Source organism: Equus caballus, chromosome 16, assembly GCF_041296265.1.
Source record: "Equus caballus isolate H_3958 breed thoroughbred chromosome 16, TB-T2T, whole genome shotgun sequence".
Taxonomy (NCBI): domain Eukaryota; kingdom Metazoa; phylum Chordata; class Mammalia; order Perissodactyla; family Equidae; genus Equus; species Equus caballus.
This window is the reverse complement of record NC_091699.1, coordinates 86,886,260-86,906,503: the sequence shown is the minus strand read 5'-3', so window position 1 is coordinate 86,906,503 and position 20,244 is coordinate 86,886,260. Positions and strand designations below refer to the sequence as shown.

Below are 20,244 nucleotides of genomic sequence, written 5' to 3'. Positions count from 1 at the left end.
TTAAATTAAATTAGTGTAGGAAAAGCCTTTTCCATGGTGTGTCCCACAGTACATGGCTGTGAAGTTCACCTGTGTCGCGTAACCTGGGGTCAGACTCGGGGCTGTGACCCTTCCTTTGGGAAAGTGACTTCACCCCTGAGCCTGTCTCCTCATTTGTAATAGCGGTAATGGGCCCTTCCTCAGAGGGCTGTTTAGATTGATAAAGAAATGCTTGTGGGGCCCCTTGACGGAAGCATGACCCAAAACTGGTGCCTTTACTATTGACAGAGTTATCCAGAAGCCAGGCCTCAGGCCATCCCTCTGCTGAGGGGCTCTGCAGTTCTGGGAGGAGCGTGCCAGCCCCTCAGGGATACCTTCTCTTCATCAAGGCGTCTCAGCTGGCAGCTGGGCTTCAGAGGCCAGAAGGCCTGACCAGGCACGCTGATGAATTCAGCCGGTTCCCCTTAAGCCGAAGCTATTATGACTCATTTGAGCTGGCCACTGGGCAGGCAATAAACAGGGGTACGACCCCAACATTCAGTTCAGTGGCCTTGAGCAACGACCAGAACTCTGTGCTAGCCACCCTCAAAGCCAGAACTGCAGTGTAAGCCCCCGCCATTCTCTGCTCTCTGCCTGTGGTTGTGTTTAAACGCAGTAGGGTACACCCCCACTCGCCTGGGCGGCTCAAGCTGTTCAGAGGCTTCCTGAGGATTCAGAGGAACAGAGCATGCATCCCTGTCTCTCCTGCATCAGTGTTTTTAAGTTCTAGAGAAAGGAAACACAAATCTTTCAAAAGTCTAATTCTCCTATACCTACAAATACCCTCAAATAGGCTTAACAGCAATATTAGCCCAAGTTCGTCACTTCTGTTTAAAGGGAAATTAGAGGAAGAATACTCCACTCATGTTAATACCTGCAGCTATACCGGAAAACGGCTAACTGCTCAGATGGGCTAGAAAATCACACATCCGACTGCTGGCCTCTGCCTTGTTCTGTGAACCTTGAAGTCTTGTGTTTCCATCTTAGTACCTTGCTTTTAAGTGTCAATTTCATTCATTTAGTGAGATTTAAAAAAATATGTCTCATTTATATCATGAAATATGTGGTGACTATAAAAAGAGCTATCTATTGGGGGCTGGCCTGGTGGCACAGAGGTTAAGTTCACACACTGCACTTTGGCGGCCTGGGGTTCACAGGTTCGGATCCTGGGCGTGGACCTACACACCACTCATCAAGCCATGCTGTGGTGGCGTCCCATATACAAAAAATAGAGGAAGATTGGCACAGATGTTAGCTCAGAGACGATCTTCCTCACCAAAAAAATTTTTTAAAAAGCTATCTATCTCAATGTGGAAATATCTCTAAGACATGCTGTTAAGGGAAGCAAGTTAATAAGAAATATGTCTAAGATGTATTGTTAAAGGAAACGAATGAAATATAGGGGCCAGCCCAGTGGCTCAGCGGTTAAGTTAGCATGCCTCCATTTTGGCAGCCCGGGGTTCACTGGTTCGGATCCAGGGTGCAGACCTATGCACTGCTTATCAAGCCATGCTGTGGCAGGCACCCCACATATAAAGTAGAGGAAGATGGGCACAGATGTTAGCTCAGGGCCAGGCTTCCTCAAAAACATAAATAAATAAAATAAATATATATATTTTAAAGGGAAGCAAGTCACAGAAATATATAAAATCATCTTGTTTCTATTAAAAATTTGCACATACACTGTATTTTTTTTTAAAAGATTGGCACCTAAGCTAACATCTGTTGCCAAACTTTTTTTCCCTTCTTCTCCCCAAAGCCCCCCAGCACATAGCTGTATATTCTAGTTTTCTAGTTGTAGATCCTTCTGGTTGTGCTATGCGGGATGCCGCCTCAGCGTGGCTTGATGAGTGGTGCTATGTCTGCGCCCTGGATCTGAACCGGCAAAACCTCAGGCTGCTGAAGCGGAGCGGGCGAACTTAACCACTTGGCCACGGGGCTGGCTCCTACACTGTATTTCTGCATCTGCGTGGGAAATTTCTGGAAGAATATCTCAAACAGCTCACGGTGTTCTCTCTGGAGGTGGGATTAGAGGAGAACTTCACTTCTGAAGTTGTTTTCCTATCGTTTAACTGTTTTCCAGTGCGCATGTATTAATTTTAATCATAAGACCCAGAAAGCTGAAGATGCGCATGTATGCACCACCCCCACCAGGAACCAAGCCACTAAGACCACTGCCCGGAAACCGAGGACTAAGTCCATTCACCTCAGCTCAGTGCTCAGTGTTTGTTTATAGAATGAAATGTCTCAGGACTCGATACTGAGGAAGATATTTTAATGCTCTGTGTACCTGATGTCTTGGGAGGCAAAACCTACGTCTGTACATTTAATGTTGGCTCTTATCCAAAAATATTTACCTTTACCAACTGATGTTGCAAGTTGATTTTTAAAACATCTTCTGATTCACTTTTATTTTTAAATCTTCAAGCTGTGTTTTGCAGTTCTAATTCAGATATATTGTGAGTAGGAGCAAAAAAAACTGATTAGGCTTAAAATACGTGAGAGACAATGCATGATTTTCAGCCGCAAAAGAAGCAGTTAAGATAAATTTTAACCCTGTCCAAGGCCACCAGCCATGACACCTTCCCCAGGCTCACTGAGCCCCGATGCTGCTGTCAGAGAAGGAAGCTGTGGCCCCTCTGTGGTCCCTCCGTCATCCCTGCTGGGCCAGGGGGCCTGGCCCTCCTTTCCCCATGAGTACTGTAGAGTTTTCTAATTTAAAACGCTTTATTTATTTTCTTAAAAAAAGATAAATTTAAAAACTATTGGAACTCACTTGAAAAGAACTAGAATGACTTATAGGGACAAACCATTAATTGTACATCTGAGTATTCTTCCAAAATTTATTAATCGAAACAGATGTATTCAAATGCGACACTGGACAAAAAGAGACAAGGCTGGAATGCCAATGATGCTGGAGCGTCTCACTTGCATTTTACATTTCTTCACACAGAACTAGCACCATTTTAGTTCCAAAATCACAGATTTAATTATAATTGCTTCTAATATATAAAATACGTTATAAAGATTATTTAACTATCTAGTAACAAAGTTCTTCCAAAACTTATTTAAAAATCAATTAGAGTTTACCATTTGAAACTGATGAAAATGGTTTAAAAATTGATCCAAATCTACAGCTTGTCAAAGGGAATGAGCCATCATTAGTTTTATTGGAAGAAAGTGCCTGAATTCAGCTTCCGACTCCTTCTAACCACCACACAGGTGCAGTAAATTGAATATTACATAGGAATAGAGCACATCTAAAACTGGCCTTAGAAAATATTTTCCTAGACTATAAAAATACTAAATGGGATACAAAAATCTCAGCATATACAGCAAAGAGACTACAGCAGACAAATATTTAAAACATACTTAAAACTATCTTATACCACAATTATCATGAACATCAAGTATTATTCTAATCATTTTCTATGATTCATTCTGATTCAATGTTTATTTGCCCTCAAGTCTTGTTCTAATGTCAGATATGGACCAAATCCTGTGTTTCTAGCAGAAGTTCCTGGAGGCACCACAAGAGAATTCTTGGTACCCTTTGCAACTGGTTCTCAAAGTGCTAAAAGTGCAGTTGGAGTAAAGCCTACTTTTTAGGTCAGGGGTCAGCAAACTATAGCTCACAGGCTGAACCTGGCCCACCACCGCCTGTCTGTGCGGCCTGTGAACACAGCCGCACGCATTGGCATATGTATTGTCTGTGGTGGCTTTCACGTTACAAGGGAGAGCTGAATACCTGTGACAGAGACCCTACGTGGTCCGCAAAGTCTAAATACTTACTACCGGGCCCTTTACAGAACAAGTGTGTCAACCCCTATTTTAGATAAATAACTTCAGGAAATTTTTCACTGAACAAGGACAAGGAAAGACTGTCCCCGATTAAGAAAATTCTGGCTGAGGTTTGCTGGTTCCATCATACAGTACCATGGCAGATCAGAAGAATACACATTTGGCTTGGCAACTCTGGGTATTGAAATATTCTGGCCTTGTCAGCAAAGTCTGGCTACGACAAAGTACTCTTCTTTCTCTGTGAACTGGCCATTACGTACCAAGTAACTCACGTACCCAATTACAGCAACGTACTTTCTGTCCAACTCAAACTGTCTATGTGGCTCCCAGACACGATTTCTAGCCTTTAAAAATCGATTATCTTGTACCCTTTGCAACAGATAGTTCGAAACGCAGACCTTTCCCATCCCTCTCTTTTGGCATAGATTCTGTAAGCACTGCACTGAGTACCTTTTAGAATCCTTCCCTGTGACATGCATCATGATAATTAGTAGTACCTCCCAGGGCTGTAAACATGTCCCTTTTGACAAAGCGGACTAAGTTTTCGAGGGGGCACATGGGCTTGAGAGAACGCTTGTGGTGGTCCTGGCAGAAAGAGGTGTGGAATGTGACATCAACGCCATTGTAAAGAATCCGGACGGAATGCTCACTGGGCTTTTCCCTGTCTTGCCAGAGCTCAAAGATCAACCTGGCCGCAAACCTCGGGAATCTGGCTTCCGTAAGGCCCAAGGCACTGAGAACTGGGGACAGAGTGACATCGTGGGCAGAGTAGAGGGTAAAGATCTCTTCTTTCCTGCCTGCTGCGGCTCGTTGCATCCGGCTGATGGTTTGATTCAGGATGGGGTGTGCGCCCAGGAGCGCATACCCCAGATACAGCTTTTTCTCCCGCCTCTCTCTCTCGTCCTCTATCTGATGCGTCTTGATCACCTTGAAGTGCTCCATGTCAATACACCCATTTCTGGTGCAAGGGAAGCTGACATTGTGGCAGAAGTGGCAGAGCATGGAGTCTATGGGGTTGGCAGCTCGGAGCTGCTTGGTGGGGACGTCCACAATCTTGGCCATCTCCCCGTAGGTCCTCTCCAGCTGGCTGTTTTTCAAACGTAAAAGGTACTGCCGATGCTGCTCCTTTTCCAGATACTGGTTTCTCACTGGGCAATAGCAGTTTCCAGAGCAGAAGAGAGCACTGGGCTGGTGCCTGAAATAAATCTTCTTCCAGTCAAAATCTGGGAGAAAGCCATAGAGCAGGGCCAGCCCGCTTTGTAGCGTCCGGCTTTTCCCCGTGGTCTCTAAGTACAGCTGCTCTGTGGACCAGTCATTTGGCAGGAGTCTGTGTTTCTTGAGATAGATGTCCCTCAGCAGCTGGCCGTTCTGCAAATGCTGCACGACTCCTGAAACAGAGGGAGACAAGCGTTCCTTACTGCCAGCTTAGCAAAAGGAATGACAAAGGGAAGTTGAGTCAGTGTCCAACCCTGGAATGTGTTAGATAAGCATAAGAAAAATTACTTGAGCCTGTTCCCCACCACATGGAAGCTGCAAGAACGAGTTCACGTCAGCTGGTGAAGGAGCCCCTCCGGGTTATCATGGATAACCATGGATATCATGGATAAACCATGAAGGGGTGAACAGAGGAGGGGCCTGTCCTCTGGACCCACGGCCTTTCTTGGGGGCACAAGGAGCATCTGCCTCGATCCCTTCCTCTTGACCAGCCCCCTCCCTGGGGGAGGTGCTGTGACTGGCGGGCCTCAGAGAGTAGGAACCACCCCACTGGTGGATGTCTAGGCTGTGACTGGCATGAGCCCAAGGAGAGCTTTCTTCCTCCTGCCCAGGTTCACAGCACTCCTCAGTGTGCAGGGAGAGCTCACGGGAGTCAGTCAGCCAACCAGTGCTGGCTGCTCAGTCCCCTCAGCGCTAGGAAGCTCCCGCCTTCACCCCATCCTCCTCCTCTCCTGGCCAAAGGCTCTCTGCGAACCTTCCAGGTACATTCTGCTCATCCTGCTGGGACTTTACCAGCATATCAACAAGGATACTCTCTCTGTATGGATATGGAATGATCTCCCAGGTACCCAGATAGAATACGTGAACAAAAGCAAGTGCAGAACAGTATATTATATATTATTATATTTTTTTAAATGAGGGAAAAATAAGGACGTGTATTTGTAGTTGCCTGTGTTTGGCATAAAGAATCTCTGGAAGGATACACAAGAAACTAGAATCAGTGGTTACCTGGGGATGACGGGGCACAGAAATGGGGTGGATGGAACACAGGTAGGAAGAAGAATTTTAAGTTTACCTTTTTGTTGTTTTAGTTTTGAACTACCACAGTATAGTATAAATTATCTTGAAAAAATAAAATAAAAAAGCCTTATCTTCAAGCAGGAGAGGGCAATCCAAGATAAAGCAAGCTCACCCTCACTGACAGATGTAAGGGATGGAGTTTCAGTCACAGCTAGGAATGCTCTGAGAGCGTAAACCGCACGCCGCCCCTCTGACCAGTCATGTCATTCATGCCGATACCCAAACGGTTTGAAAAGCCCCATCACAAATAGGAGACAACTTAAGGCTGATGTGCGTGAGACAGAGGGAACTGTGTTGGCTCAGGAAGGGGAAGGGCTCAGAAAAAACCCACGGTGGGTGTGTAGGTCCTACTCCAAATGACGAGTACTGAGAGCAGAATTCCCTCTGAGATCGGGGCTGGGACAGTGTTAGCATTTCCAAAAGGATTTGCACAAAGGGGCAAACCATGAGTGATGAGGATCAAGAATCCGTGTCTGGCCCCAGTTCACCCCTGGGCCTACCTCGTATTCTTAGGCTACATATATTAAAGTTGGAGTGCTCACTGTGTGCCAGAACTTTCTCCTTTAAGCCTCACAAAAACACAATAGAGAAGGCACACTATTATTATTATCCTCATTTTCCTTATTTTACAGATGAGGAAACTGAGGCCCTGAGCCCTTCACAGTTAAGAAGCGGCAGAGCCAGAACTCAAGCCCCATCTGGCCCCACCCCTGGGCTCTTAGCCCCTGCTCACAGCACGTCCTCCTACCTTCTCATGCAGAAATACTAAGTGCTAGCCATTTAGGGCTTCTTTCACTCTCCAGACTCAGCCTGCATCTTCACAACTTTGCTCATGCTCTTCCCCTTCTCCGTTCCTCATCCAGCGCCCGGCTCCGATACTCCTGTAGAGTCTTCCTTCCTCCTCCCCCAGGTCAAAGGAACAATTCCTTCTGCGCCCATAGCTGCTGGACCTCTATTGTTAGCTGCATTCAGGGAGCCTTGCATGTGCTCGCCCTGTGCTGGGCACTTCACACGTGCTCTAATTGAACTCACCGCCAGCTCTGCGGGAATAGCACTGCCCCCGATTTACAGGTCTGCCTACTCCAAGAATGAGTTTATCTGGAAGACCGTGCAGCTTGCGCAGTGCAGTTAGTGACTCCGTGCGTGTCATCCCACTGGGGCTGCAGCTCCTTTAGGACACGCACGGGAGCATCTTATTCATCCAGCCACCCCGCTCCCCGACACTGAGCAGCTGCCAAAGCATCTTGGGCAGGGTAAGCACTAAGGATCCATCTTATCTTATATAGTTCCTGTGGGGTGCTAAAAGTGTGCCAGTTATAAATGGTTATTATAACAGCTATGCATTTGTAATGAAATTGAAAATAGAAGATAAAAGTGACCATTAAAAGTGAATAAGGGAACAGGAGCAAACAGTACTACAAAAATGATTTCTCGAGTAATACTAATTTAGCAAAATGATGCTGATAATACAGCAACTGAGAAGAAAGGCCAGAATGAATGACCGTCTCTAAGTGTGTGAGGCCACCTCCCCCCACCTCTTCTCAGGGAACAGGCCCTAGATCCAGAGGCTGGGCCCCCACTGCCCGATGCAGAGTCACCTGACCCTCAAGACCCCATCACATTCTCACTCTCAAGAATTTGGACTTGCAAGTTTGTCTCTGGATGTGGCTAGGACTCTCACTTTGTGGACAGACACACAGCCCAATCATAGAGGTGGGGACAGACAGCTTTTTTATTCCTGGTTCCAGTCTCATGCCCTTAGAGTCCATGAGGCACCCTGAATCCTTATAATAATAAATGTCCCTTTTTTGCTTTAGTTGGTGTCTGTCACTTGCAACCAGAGAGTTTAACCAGTGGTTCTCAGCAAGGCTGGTTCTGCCCTCGGGAGGGTTTGGGGGTTGGGTTGTCACAGTAATATGAGGAGGAATGTTCCCGACACCGAGTAGGTGGGAGCCGGGGGCTAGACAGTCTGCAGGAACTGTTCTCTGTCCCACATGATTTCTGAATGTACCGCGAGACATTCCCACATGCGAAAACCCATCTAAATCCTTTAGCCTAGAATCTGTTTTTTGCGTCCATAAACACAAAACCATTTTTGCATAACATTAACATTCACTGAACTTTCCAGAAATGCAATATAAATTAAGGGACATCTGTATTTTGTTTTGATCAGAACTTGTCAAAAAAATCATGTCCCGACCTGGTATTAGAGTCACCAATACAACATCCCTCAGTTGTTCCGCGTGTGTAACTGTCATGGTGACCAATCCCGTTTAAGTGTAAGCAATTGATCACTTCGTTCTATTTTCCAGGGCAGGCGTGCCCAAGCGTTTACACTGAGATACACAGAAATATGTAATAAATTAGCGTCCTTTTGTTTCTCCTTTGTATTACAGTTAGGGTGCCCGATATAACTGTTTTTTAAAACTTACGTATATATTTGGTTATATTATATTTAGATTTCACTTCAGGGTAGTTAAGCGAGCACCACAAAATACCTGTTAATAAAAGGGGTGCTGGATCTGGTAGGATGAGATTGCCTGCTTTAAACTAACGTGGAGCTTGTGCATGTGGAACGAATTATCAAAAGCTTTTGACAAACTCCTTCTTCAGGGCTGTTCCTCCAGAGCCTTCAGCTTGCCCCACTTTGTCACTCACTCATTCTCCCCAGTAATAATGGCTTTCAAATCATGGCAGAACCCAACAGGGCAACTATGGGACAGAGACCTTCCTTCCGTCAAAGCTGAGGTCCTAAGATGCTGGTGCAACAAGAAAGCAGAACATGGCCAATGGATCCTCTTGATTTTTCCAGGAAGGCTGTGGCCAAGCAAGGGTCCTCTGAGGCCCCGGGAGGAAGAAGTAGGAATCTGGAACCTCTTGGGGGACCACCAGTTCCGTCTCTTCCCCACAAAGGTGGCACCTCAATTAAGTCACCAACCTACCTGACAGTGAACTGGCTGCACAATGGTATGAACAGAGCTGCAGAGGGAAAGATGGGCTCCCGTGAGGAACACGCTCGGCCACACGAACCCCGTGCTCAGTGGGGATCTGCCATATGTGCTTCTCCCTGAGACCCTAGCAGGTGTTTGGTTTGAAGTATCTAAGAACACGGGACTGGTCACGTAAATTATGGCCCACCCATAGTGGAACAATATGTAGTCATCAGAAATGATGTGGTTGATGAATATTCATTGATAGGGAAAGAGTATCACAATATATTAAGTGAAAAAGTGGGTTACAAAACAGTGTGTTTAGAAAGATAACACTGTGTGTGCACGTGCACATGCGTGCATTAACACAGGAAGAAAGATTACTAATTTCTTTGGTGGAATTATGGGTGCTTTAAATTTTTCTTCCTTTTGCTTAATCTACTTTCCTAATTTCTCTTCCATGAACATATATTGCTTTTGTGATAAGAAAAAGGGTAATTTTTAATTTTTAGAAATCAGATGTCTAATTAGATACCCTGGGGGCTCAGAACCACTTGCGAGGCCAGTCCGTATTTACCCCTGTGAGCCCACAGCGAGCGCCCTGCACAGGAGCCTCTGCTCCAGATGTGTGCCAGATGGAGGAGTGGGCAGGAGGCAAGTGAGGGGACGCGGCCACACGTACCTGTCTGCGTGAGCTCCCCCATCTCACACAGCGGGTGATTGGGGTAAAGAGGCAGGGAGTGTAGGGGGCTTTCGAAAGAGGCTCCGGGTCCTTTTGACATGTGACTAACGAAAGCTTCCAGTTTAGGGTGATACGGTTTCCTAAAGAGACAACACAGAGAATTAGTAGTCAGCCTGCTCCAAAACAGGCCACAACGGTTTCAACTTCAGCAAACAAAATCCCAAGTGTGTTATGCCCTTTCTTACGATAATAGGTACTGGCTCAATCACTTTTAAATTCTAATTTCAATACTACTTGGCCACTGACACCTACACATCAGATCCCGGCTCGGCTCCGTGAGGCCGGCCTGAGCCCTGAAGCCCTGCAGAAGCGCCTGTCACTCTCAGCACTGTGGGAGCCAGCTTCGCCCTCCACCTCCAGGCTCCCCAAGCGGCGCCCCTCCTCTCTCCCTCTCCAGGAGGCCCCCGACCCCCACCAGGCAGTCATGCCTAGGCTGGGAGTCCTCCTTCATTTCTCCCTTCCCTGCCCCTACACATGCCACCTGCCTCCAGTCCTGCAGACATGTCCTCCTGGGGCTTTTCCAGCCCTCTCTCCTGCGTCCCTGCAGCCACTGCCTGGCTTCTGGCTCAGGCAGCTTCTGTCTGGATGGCAGGGGCTCCCCCTTGTCTACCTGCAGTCCAGTCTCGCCTTCTCCACAGCCAGAGAGATGGACTCAAAAGGCAACCTCAACTCGCCACTGCTCTTCCACATTAACACCTTCCGGAAGGAGCCATGCATGGCCCGTCAGTCTGTTCTGGCCCCACCTCACTGAGGCTCAGGGCCCCCGGTCCTCTCCACTCTAATGTTGTGCTCTGGCCACACGCAGCCAACCACCTTCTGTTCCCCCAACACACTTCGTTCTTTCAGGCCTCTGACTTCCCACATGCTGCCTCTTCCTCCTGGAAAACCTACCCCAACCTTCACCTGGGTAACCCCTAATCCTTAACTTATCTGACCGCTGGAAAATCTCCTTTAAAGAAAATTGACTGATTAGGTTAACCAAGATCTCTATTGCTCTCTACAGTTCACTATGCATTTTGCACATACAGCATCTCATTTCATGTGGGGTGGTAACATAGCTAAAAAACAGTTTTTTCCTTAGATCTGACATTATATTTCTGCCATGAAGTACATGTGGTAAATCAAAATTTATCTTTCTAGTCACTAATGTAAAATTTCCCTGAATAATGAAATGACCTGTGAATATATACACATTTTCTCTGAATAATGAGATGGCCTATGAATATACACACCTTTTCTCTGAATAATGAGATGGCCTATGGAAAGTACATACATTTTCCAGCAGAAAGGAAGTGGACAGATAGAGTCGTTCCCTATTAGACTAAATCAGCATGAAAAGAAGCAAAGATAAATTGTGCTGATGGCAGACCCCTGCTGTCTGAATGCCCAATTAACTGTGGCAATGCTTTTAAAAAGGCTGCTGAAATGGGTTTATTATCTTTCAAAAACATAAAGCTAAAAAAAAATCCATCTTTTAAAAAATACGTTTTAAAATTAGAGAATGCTAATCCTGATACACAATACAGTCTAATAAATTACCCTGGATTGCATGAGGGCATCATGTCTGTCCATAAAAACAGAGAACATATTATTTTTCTTGAGGCTAAAATACAAATATTTGCAAACTGGGGAATAAAATTTCCAGACTGATAATGAAGTTGCCAATATGAATCCACATAAACAAAGGCTATCCATTAACAGGAGTCAAACGTTCTGTTCCAGGCCATTATTTCCAGTTGGTGATTTCTGAAGATCTAAGAAAGCTTTTCTGCCAATATTAAAAATGAAATTTCACAACTGAAAGTGTTCGCTGAGACGTCCTGGGTTTTCAGGGCATCTGACTGCTTAATGATGCGTTAATACCTAACGGGATTCAGGAGAGCTTGTTTTTGGTATGGAAAGATGAAGATTCATAGAAGAAAAACGTCACTTACAGAAGAGATAACAAATGGCTGGAGCTTTTAAACCAGAAGAGGACCAGGTAACCTGAGTCCTCAGCCTGTCCTGGATCTGAATGACCAGGTCCTGCCTGCCGGGTCCACTGCTCCATCCCTGGAACTGAGAGGGCACCCAGCACATGGTAGCTACTCCCAAACCACATGTGAATGAAGTCAAGTGGGAGGTGCCCCAGCCTTAGGAGCTTCATGGAAAGCCCAAGCCTTCCATAATCTATAACAACGAATATGGCAAGCTCCCATAGTATTTATTAAAATATTCAGATTTTGATGGAAATATTAATAATAAAGGCCTTTGTGGGTGAGACTACTAATTGTGACAAAGACTCTCTTTGACCAAACTTTAGATAGCTTCCTCTGAACCCTCTTCCTTGGACTTTCATGTCCATCTTTGGATTTCTGTCCCTCTTTGCATCACGCAGTTTTAGCGAAAATCCTGCTAAGTGGGTTTAGCCGGAATCGCCCACTCCTGATTTTTGATCACTCCGATATCTGATCAAATTCCTCATCCCCAGATGGTGTCTGATCACCCCGGCCCGACTTCAGCAAGAATTCTGCCAGGTCGGTTTAGCCGGAATTCCCCCTCACCCCCGACGTCTCCACTTAGTAATTTTCCGTCCACTCCCCCCGACCCTGCTCCTTGGCTCTGACAAATTCCCACCTGTCCATGCCATATTTGGAATTAAGCCTAGTTTTATACCAAGGTCTCTTTTCCCCTACTGCGTTAGTTCCTGAATAAAATCTGTTTTCACTGCTTTAACTACTGTCTAGTTCTGGTTTTTCTTTAATACACGAACATCTATTCTCTTCTTGGGAACTTGGTTGGATCCCGTTTCTGAGGTCCTAGTGGTTAGGTAGAGCTACATTTTGCCAATGGAATGGGAGGAGGTATGCCACCTCTGGGCTTAGGCTTTCAGATCGCGAGTGTGCCCCCTTCACACTCTTCATTCCCTCTGGCCACCGTTCCCGCACAGCAGCAGCCCTGGTTCAATCATGTAGACATCCTGAGGGCATGGTGGCAGCAGAGACCTGGAAGGAACCTGGGGCCCTGAATGACCAGGAGGAGGCAAGTCAGGTCCCGGAACTCTCATCTCAGAACTTCACACAGAACTTCACAAAAACTTCTTTGTTATTTAAGGTAACATATACTTGGGTCTCTTTGTCACAACAGCCTAGCCTTACCCTGACTAGCAGAGAAATGATTCTATCTGTGAGGATGAATTTTTCTTCAGGAAAAACTCATGTTATTGTCACCTCACTGGGAAATCTGTTTTCATGTGGAAAATTGAAAGACTTGAAAGTGCTATTATCTTAAGCCTTCAAACCATTCACTTCAGAGTTCTTATTTACATTTTTATATGCACTGTTCACACCTATTTATGCCACAAAGCCTGAGACGGAACCCCGAGGCTAATCTACCCACCCGTGAGAAATTTCCTGTGCTTAGCTATAATCTGAGCGATTACTGAGTTCTGCACAGAACATTAAGACAAGCTGAGAAGAGGGATCAGACCAGCGACACTGTTATCAGAAAACACAATCCAGAAGAGCTTTCATGGCTGGAAACTGCAATGAATTCATACCAAAGATTTTTACAATTTGTGCAAATTGAAGAATTTATTATTTTATATTATTAATAAAATGAGATTCTAGAAAGATAAACTCAATACACTCTTCTCAGTCTTTAGCATTCTGGACCTTCTGCTTTACCTGACGTGATTAACTGCCCCTCTGCTCCCTGGAACTGTGCCCACCCTCTGCTCTCATAACATCGCTCTCCTGCCTTCTTCCCTGTGTGCAACGTCACCATCTTCTCCCGGGACCCTCCTTTCTCTCTGTGCGGCTACAGGCTGGTGTGTCCCGGGGCTGTGCTTTGGCCCTTCCCTCACTGCACAGGCTCTGGGATCCCACTCAAGCCCACAGCTTCCACTGCCATCTGCACGTTCAACTCTCAAACCAACCTCTATCTCCCAGCAAGACAATGCTCCTGAGCCCCGCAACTACACAGCCTATACTGCCTTCTAGAAATTACTGCTGGGATGTCTGATGATAGCTCAAACTCAGGAGGGCAACTTGTCCACATAACCTCCCTCCCTTCCTGCCATCTGAGCTCTCTACTCCAGGGAGGGGTACCACCTCTGGCCAGATGCCCAGTCAGAAACCGGGGCCCTGTCCTCTCTTTCTCTCTTACTCCCACCCAACCTATCACCAAGGCCCATCCATCCCACCTTATAACTTTCTCTCAGATCCCCTGCCCCCCACCTCTGCTGCGACTCCCTGAGTTCCAGCCTCCATCATTTATTCATTCAACAAATATTTATTGTGTTCCTCCCATGTGCCAGGCACTGTCCGAGGCACTTGGGATACAGCAGCACTGAACAAAAGCAAACGAACACCAGTGCCCTCAGGAGCTCACATTCTAGCTCAGGGAAACAGACAACATACAGCGAACACTATACATGTATGTGTGTGTTAGAAGGTAAGACATGCTGTGAAATGTTTGATGCGTTTATCAAAAAGAAGAGCAAGTAAGGAGGACCTGGGAGACAGGGACAGAAGGAAAAGTCCACTGAATTTTAACTAGAGTGTTCTGAGTAGTCCTACTGAGAAGGTGACATTTGAGCAAAGACTTGCAGGAGGTGAGAGAACTGGCCATAACGCTACCTGGGGAACAGCCGTCTGGAGAGAGGATACGGGCAGTGAAAAGCCGTGTGCAGGAAGGAGAGTGAGGCCCAGGGTGGCTGAAGCAGTGAGTGAGGGCAAGGAGGGCAGCGGGTGAGGTCAGACGGGTAAGGGGTGAGCACAGGAGCCCTGTAGGTCACTTTAAGGGCCTGGGCTCTGACTCTGTGTGAAGTCTTTCTTCTGGGTCGTTATCCCCATAACAACGTAAACACCACTGCCAGCCTCCAATCCATCCTCCACATCATGGCGGCCAGAGATCTTCATAATCTCATTCCTTCACTCCCCAGCTCCCTCGCCGCCTTACAATTTGTGCTAGTTGAAGAAATTATTATTTTATATTATTAATAAAATGAGATTCTAGAAAGATAAACTCAGTGCACTCTTCTCAGTCTTTAGCTTTCTGGATCTTCTGCTTTACCTGACGTAAATGCTTGGAGTCCACACTCTTTAGCTGGGCATTCAAAGCGTCAGATGATCTAGTTGCTACCCACTCTCCACTTCACGCTCACACCTGTGGGCTGAGCGGCCCACCTCCCCACACCTCTGCACAGGTAAGTCTCACCACCGCAGGTACCGTTTATCATCAGCTGCTACCTGACTTGTTCCTGCACACCCTTTACGTCCCTTTCTCTCGGTGGTCTTCCCTGATCTACCATCCCATCTCCCCTGCCTGCCTAAACTGAGTCAGGCCGCCCCTCTTCTGGCCCATGCCCCCAAATACGGTACCAAACTACTTCCACTTCTACTTCTTGCTCTTCTTCCACTTCTTTCTCTAACACTACTGCTGCTGTTACCACCCACGCTGGCTTACCATGCCCCGGGCACCAGGTCTGTCTCTCTAGAGGTAAGTGAGGCCTCTGAAGGCAGGAACAGCCTTTCTTCTGTAAATCCTTCGAAGCCCACTCTCTCCCCCTCACTTCTCCAGTCCAGCCACATACTGGTCTTATTGTTACTCATACAAGCCCAGCTCTCCCAGCCTCAGGCCCTTTGCACTTGCTGTTCCCTCCATCAGGAACACTCTTCCCCCAGATCTTCATAGGCCTGGCTCCTTCACTTCATTTAGGTGCCTGCTCACGTGCCACCTCCTGGTACATGAGCCAGGCACATATGACAGAACCTGGCACATGATAGGAGTTTAAAAATAAAGTTTATTGAATAAATGCTGATTGAAGTGAATATTCTTTTCTTCCTTGGATGTAGAGAAGAATATCTGATTCATATTCATGAATGCAAAAAAATAAGCACTTACTAAACACAGCATATCAATGGCTAATAGCCTTAGTGCTGGCTAAATGTAGTCCTATGAGGGTTAAAATAGCATCTTTGTCACAAGGCACGTGGCATTCACAAAGAGGCAGCTTCCACCACAAAGACTTTGAGAGCCATGGAATGTGTCATCGGGAAGGGAAATACCAGGGCAACCAACCCATACATGCATCTGGCTGCTGATTCAGCGCACGCACCCCTGCCTGGGGGCCCAGAGACCCCGTTCACTAGACTAGAGCAACAGGCGCACGCCAGAACTCAGCGCCTTTTAGGAGGCCATAAAAATAAGTAATTCCTGAGGTGGAACTAACACCTGGGAAGGCAACAGGCACTGCTGGTGACGTGGATCCCGCAGTCCCAGGGGATTCAGAGGCCCCAAGTGGGTCCACTTGGCGGGGAGTCCTGCTCAGGCATACTCTAAGTGCTTGCTTATAACAAGGCAACTTATCTTGTTTTTAAAGATGGAATTGATTAAAATGACATTAATTAAAAATGCATACTCCACCCTCTTTCTACAAAGAATGTGAAGTAGCTCCTAAAAATACAGAACGTTCAGTAATATAAAACTAGGCCAAGAGATCAAGGCCAGGGAAAATGAGAGCAGAGGCAGCCGGGGCAGCGGGTCCCCAGGAACCATGCTTCTCAGGTGGGAGCTCCAGCAATGGTCCCATCAGAGGATCCTGTCATCACTGTGACAGAATGAGGGGCCCTGGGACCTGGCTCAGCCTTGTGACCACCCCACTCTGAGAGGAAAGAGGCAGGACCCCAGAAGACCTCCAGGCTGCTGCGGTAAATGACACGACACCACAGATCAGGCTCAGTGCTTTACTCCATCACCTTAGGCAGACTCCACAAGGATGTGACAAGGGGGGGATTACCACCCCCACATTCCAGAACAGACTACTGAGGCTCAGGGGTGAAGTGACCTGCCCTACATCACACACGTTACAAAGGCCTCAGAGGATTCCAGGGCTGAGGCTCACATCTACTACAAGGCACGTGATAGGAACACATGAGAGGCAATTATGACTTGCGATTCTCTCTGAGGTCCTGAATTCATTCTGCAACCAACCCAGTCCACCAACTATTACATGCCAGGCTCAGGCTGGGCACCAGGATTTCAGGAAGGAGTAAGTCCCAGTGCCCTGGAGGAGCGGTGGTGCAGGGAGGGCAGAGACAATGATGCTGGGAGGACAAGCTGCAAAGTACCGGGGTGCACAGGGAAGGCCCTGCATGCAGCCAGACGGCCCTGCCCAATGGGCGCCTTCTCTGGGAACAGCCAGGGTGGCCCCCAGAGGCCTCACGGTGCCCAGGGACCTTTCCACAACAGGTGACTGGTCTGGAGACAGACCTGTGGACTGAGCTGAGCCACTCAAATTCTCACATCTGGGAATTTGAAGCCCCGCTAGAGAAAGGGGAGCAGAAGCTGCGGGTCACCAGGGCTGAGGCATAGTACTGTCCACAAAGTCCTGGAGGCTGGCCTGGGTCTGGCCAATTCAAGAGGCCTAGGGGCCCGTCTGTGCCCAGGCTGTTCAAAGGGTGGATGTCCAGCCCGTATGCGATGGCAGGACTATGTCAGTTGTTAACAACATGGAAACTCTGTGGTACCTGATGGAGCAAAGCCACTTCCTGGGGCTGCCCTCCCTGTACCCTACCCTGCGCCTTCCTGCCACCCCAGAAACTCCAGCCCATCCTCATGATCCAGAAACTAAAGGGCTAAATTCCCAGCACAGCAAGTGGCCTCCGCCCTTGCCCTAGTCCTAAGGCCAGTTAAGGTCTGGCCATTAGGTATTTTGTTCTGACACCCTTCCCGTACGTCCCCCGTTTGTTCGGGTGAGGCAGCGACAGCGCCCGATACAAGCAGAGAATCCATCCCGATACACCAGGAGAGGTCTCCCAGAGGGGGCAGCATCTCAGGGCGCTTTGCACAGGCTGCAGAAGTGGGCCAAGCAGGGATGGGGCCCAAGCAAGCCAGATGGCAGGTGCAAGGCCTGAAGGAGTGAGGGGCCTGCAAGAAGGGGTATGGCAGGGGCAGAGGGTCCCAGCGGGGAGGCTGGCACAGCACGACAGAGACTGGAGGAAGAAAGCCAGTGTCTGCAGGGCACTCTGACATGGGCCGGACTGCGTCCAGGGTGTTTTCCAACCCACGGGACACTAGGACATGCATCTGTGCTTGCTGAACATAGAAGAGAGGCACAAATACCCAGGGCGCGAGCCTCAGGACCTCCAGCAGGAAATGAAAAGTGTGTGAAGGCCTCCGGTCACAGAGTATTTCATGATGTTTACATGAAACGGTTCACTTAATCTTCCCGTAATACTGGACCATGAGAAGGCTGAGATGCGAAGAGAACCTGAAACTCCCAGCTTCACTCTGCAGTCCACTGTGAAAGAACAGCCTGGCTGCAGGGAGGCAATCTGTGGGTCCCCAGGCTGGCCCTGCCCGGGGCGGGCCGGCACCCAGAAGCATTCCATCCCAGTCACGTCGTCCCCCCCCCCCCCCGTCTTCTCTCCTCATCCAGTGAACTCTGCTCGGGAGGTTACGTGCCCACAGACACGTCTGCTGAGGTCTGGCCCATCTCCTTATGGCTAACCGTGCCTCTAATTTTAGAGCCATGCCATTTCCATATGCACAATTTCCACTCTCTTTTCAATTATTTTTCATCCTAAGGGCTCATCCAACAGCAGGCTGTCTCTACTCCCATGAAAAATTAAAAGGTTGAAGTAATATCTTACATTTATATGACTTTGCAACTGATAGCACGCATTCCCCTCTGTCATCTCACTTACTCCTCACCCCAGCCCTGCCTGGTCAGCACCGGTATCCCCATTTTAGAGCTAGAAGGCTGATGCTCAGAGAGACTAAGGGACTTAGCTGCTGCCCTGAACGGAAGTGCCAAGCCAAGGTCTGAGGACTCCTAACCCAGTGTTCACCGCACCATGTCCCAGCTGCTTCTCAAACTGAAGAACAGCAGGGTGAGACAGTGAGCCTCAGCTGAGCCTGGGCTCAAATCTCAGTTTATCTGCTGAGTGGCCTCACACAGGTGTCTGCACCTCTCTGGGCCTCTGTCTTCTCAACCGTGAAAAGGCATTAACATGCAAGATTGTTCTGAAGATCAGACTCCTGGCAAAGAGTACTCGCTCAACCAGTGTAGGTCACTCCCCATCCCGTAATTCTCCAGTCAGCATTCTGATTTGGACAGAGATAACAGATTCTTGAAAATGACTTTTAGAAAAAGTGCAATTTACCTGTTAGCCACCAGAGTGCAGTCAATTTCCGGTCGCTTCGTTTTGGGAATGACATACAGTGGGTACCTGTCCCCATGTCGAATGAGCACATGCACTGAGACCAGCTTAAAATGATGCGGAGCGTGACCTGTGAGAGAGGAGCATGTCATCTGGTTATCACTCGGGAAGTGTCAGCCCTTTTCACTGTGCAGGAGTGGGGAGGGGTGACCACACTGGATGGTGCTGTGCTGGGTGGAGACCCCTGAATAGACTCACAAGGCAGGGCAGGGGACTGTGAGAGGGCTGCTTACGTCCCAGACCCCCAAAAGTCACAGGAGGTTCTGGGCGTGCGGCTGGGGGCCGGAGGCCAGTGAAACAGGAGTGAGACCATTCATGTGGACTCACTCCCCTCCAAAGACTAGGGGAGGCCCACAGCAATGCTGGAAACAACGACTCCTGCTTTAGAGCTCTCAGGAGGCAAGGCAGAGCACCAGCAGATACATGTTCAGCATCACTCTGATACACTTTCAAAAAAGCCAAACTCAACGTAGAGATCCTATTTTCCCACCCCGTCACTGCAGGATGCCAACAGGGCATCCCGTGGATGTCCTAAGTCCCAAGGGAGCCAACCCAGAAAAGGGGGTGGCTGAGGCGACGCCCTAGGGCCTGCCACGGCCACCCATCCGTCTTGCTGATGTATCACTAAAAATCATGACAACGGCAAACCCTGGTGGAAGGCTTCTCATGAGCCGCGTGCTGCTCAAGCAGGTACGTAATCCCCCCAGCAGCCCTGTGAGTAGGTACCGCATTTTACAGATGTGGAGCTGACTTAAGAACTCATTCAAGGGCACGCCTAGTGGCCACTGCAGGGTTGGAGCCCCGGCCATCGGGTTCCTTGCCACCATGCTGTGCTGCTTGAAGAACTAGGCCCTTGAGGGGTGTCCATCTGGGCACCAAGTTGGGCAGTGCCGCCAGGCCTACCTTCCATGCTGCGCTCAGCCACACTGGGGATGTTGCAGTACAAACGAGCCTCGTAGACAGGGTCCGTCACCGGGGGCTCCGTCACCGGGTCCGGCAGGATCCTCTTCCGACTCCTGCCACTCACTCCATTCTTAGCCGTCGACACTGGGATCAGGTGGACTGCCAGGAAAGCAGAGCAGGTCACGACATGCGGTCACAGGAACCAGCGGTAGGGGCCCTGCGTGCGGCTGCATCTCCACTTTGATGAACTATTCTCACCCTCTGCATCAGGGCAGACTTTAGTGGAGAGCACACGGTCAGCTGCCCATCCTGTTTCCTGAGCCCCACTGTGCCCTGCCTCTTTCTCAAA

General features: G+C 48.3%; 1 protein-coding gene across 6 annotated transcripts in view; it reads right to left on the bottom strand.

The window, feature by feature from the left end:
- Nucleotides 1-2,847: 2,847 nt before the first annotated feature.
- The window catches only part of PXYLP1 (2-phosphoxylose phosphatase 1), a 68,197-nt gene continuing 50,800 nt past the window's right edge, over nucleotides 2,848-20,244 (bottom strand). For all 6 annotated transcript variants that reach the window (XM_023621020.2, XM_070238233.1, XM_070238232.1 and 3 more), the window contains 4 exons: nucleotides 19,896-20,054; nucleotides 18,936-19,062; nucleotides 9,727-9,866; nucleotides 2,848-5,207 (listed from right to left, as the gene is read on the bottom strand). In XM_023621020.2, the coding sequence (XP_023476788.2) occupies nucleotides 4,273-5,207; nucleotides 9,727-9,866; nucleotides 18,936-19,062; nucleotides 19,896-20,054 (1,361 nt within the window). In that variant the 3' untranslated portion in view covers nucleotides 2,848-4,272. The remainder of the gene's footprint in view (nucleotides 5,208-9,726; nucleotides 9,867-18,935; nucleotides 19,063-19,895; nucleotides 20,055-20,244) is intronic.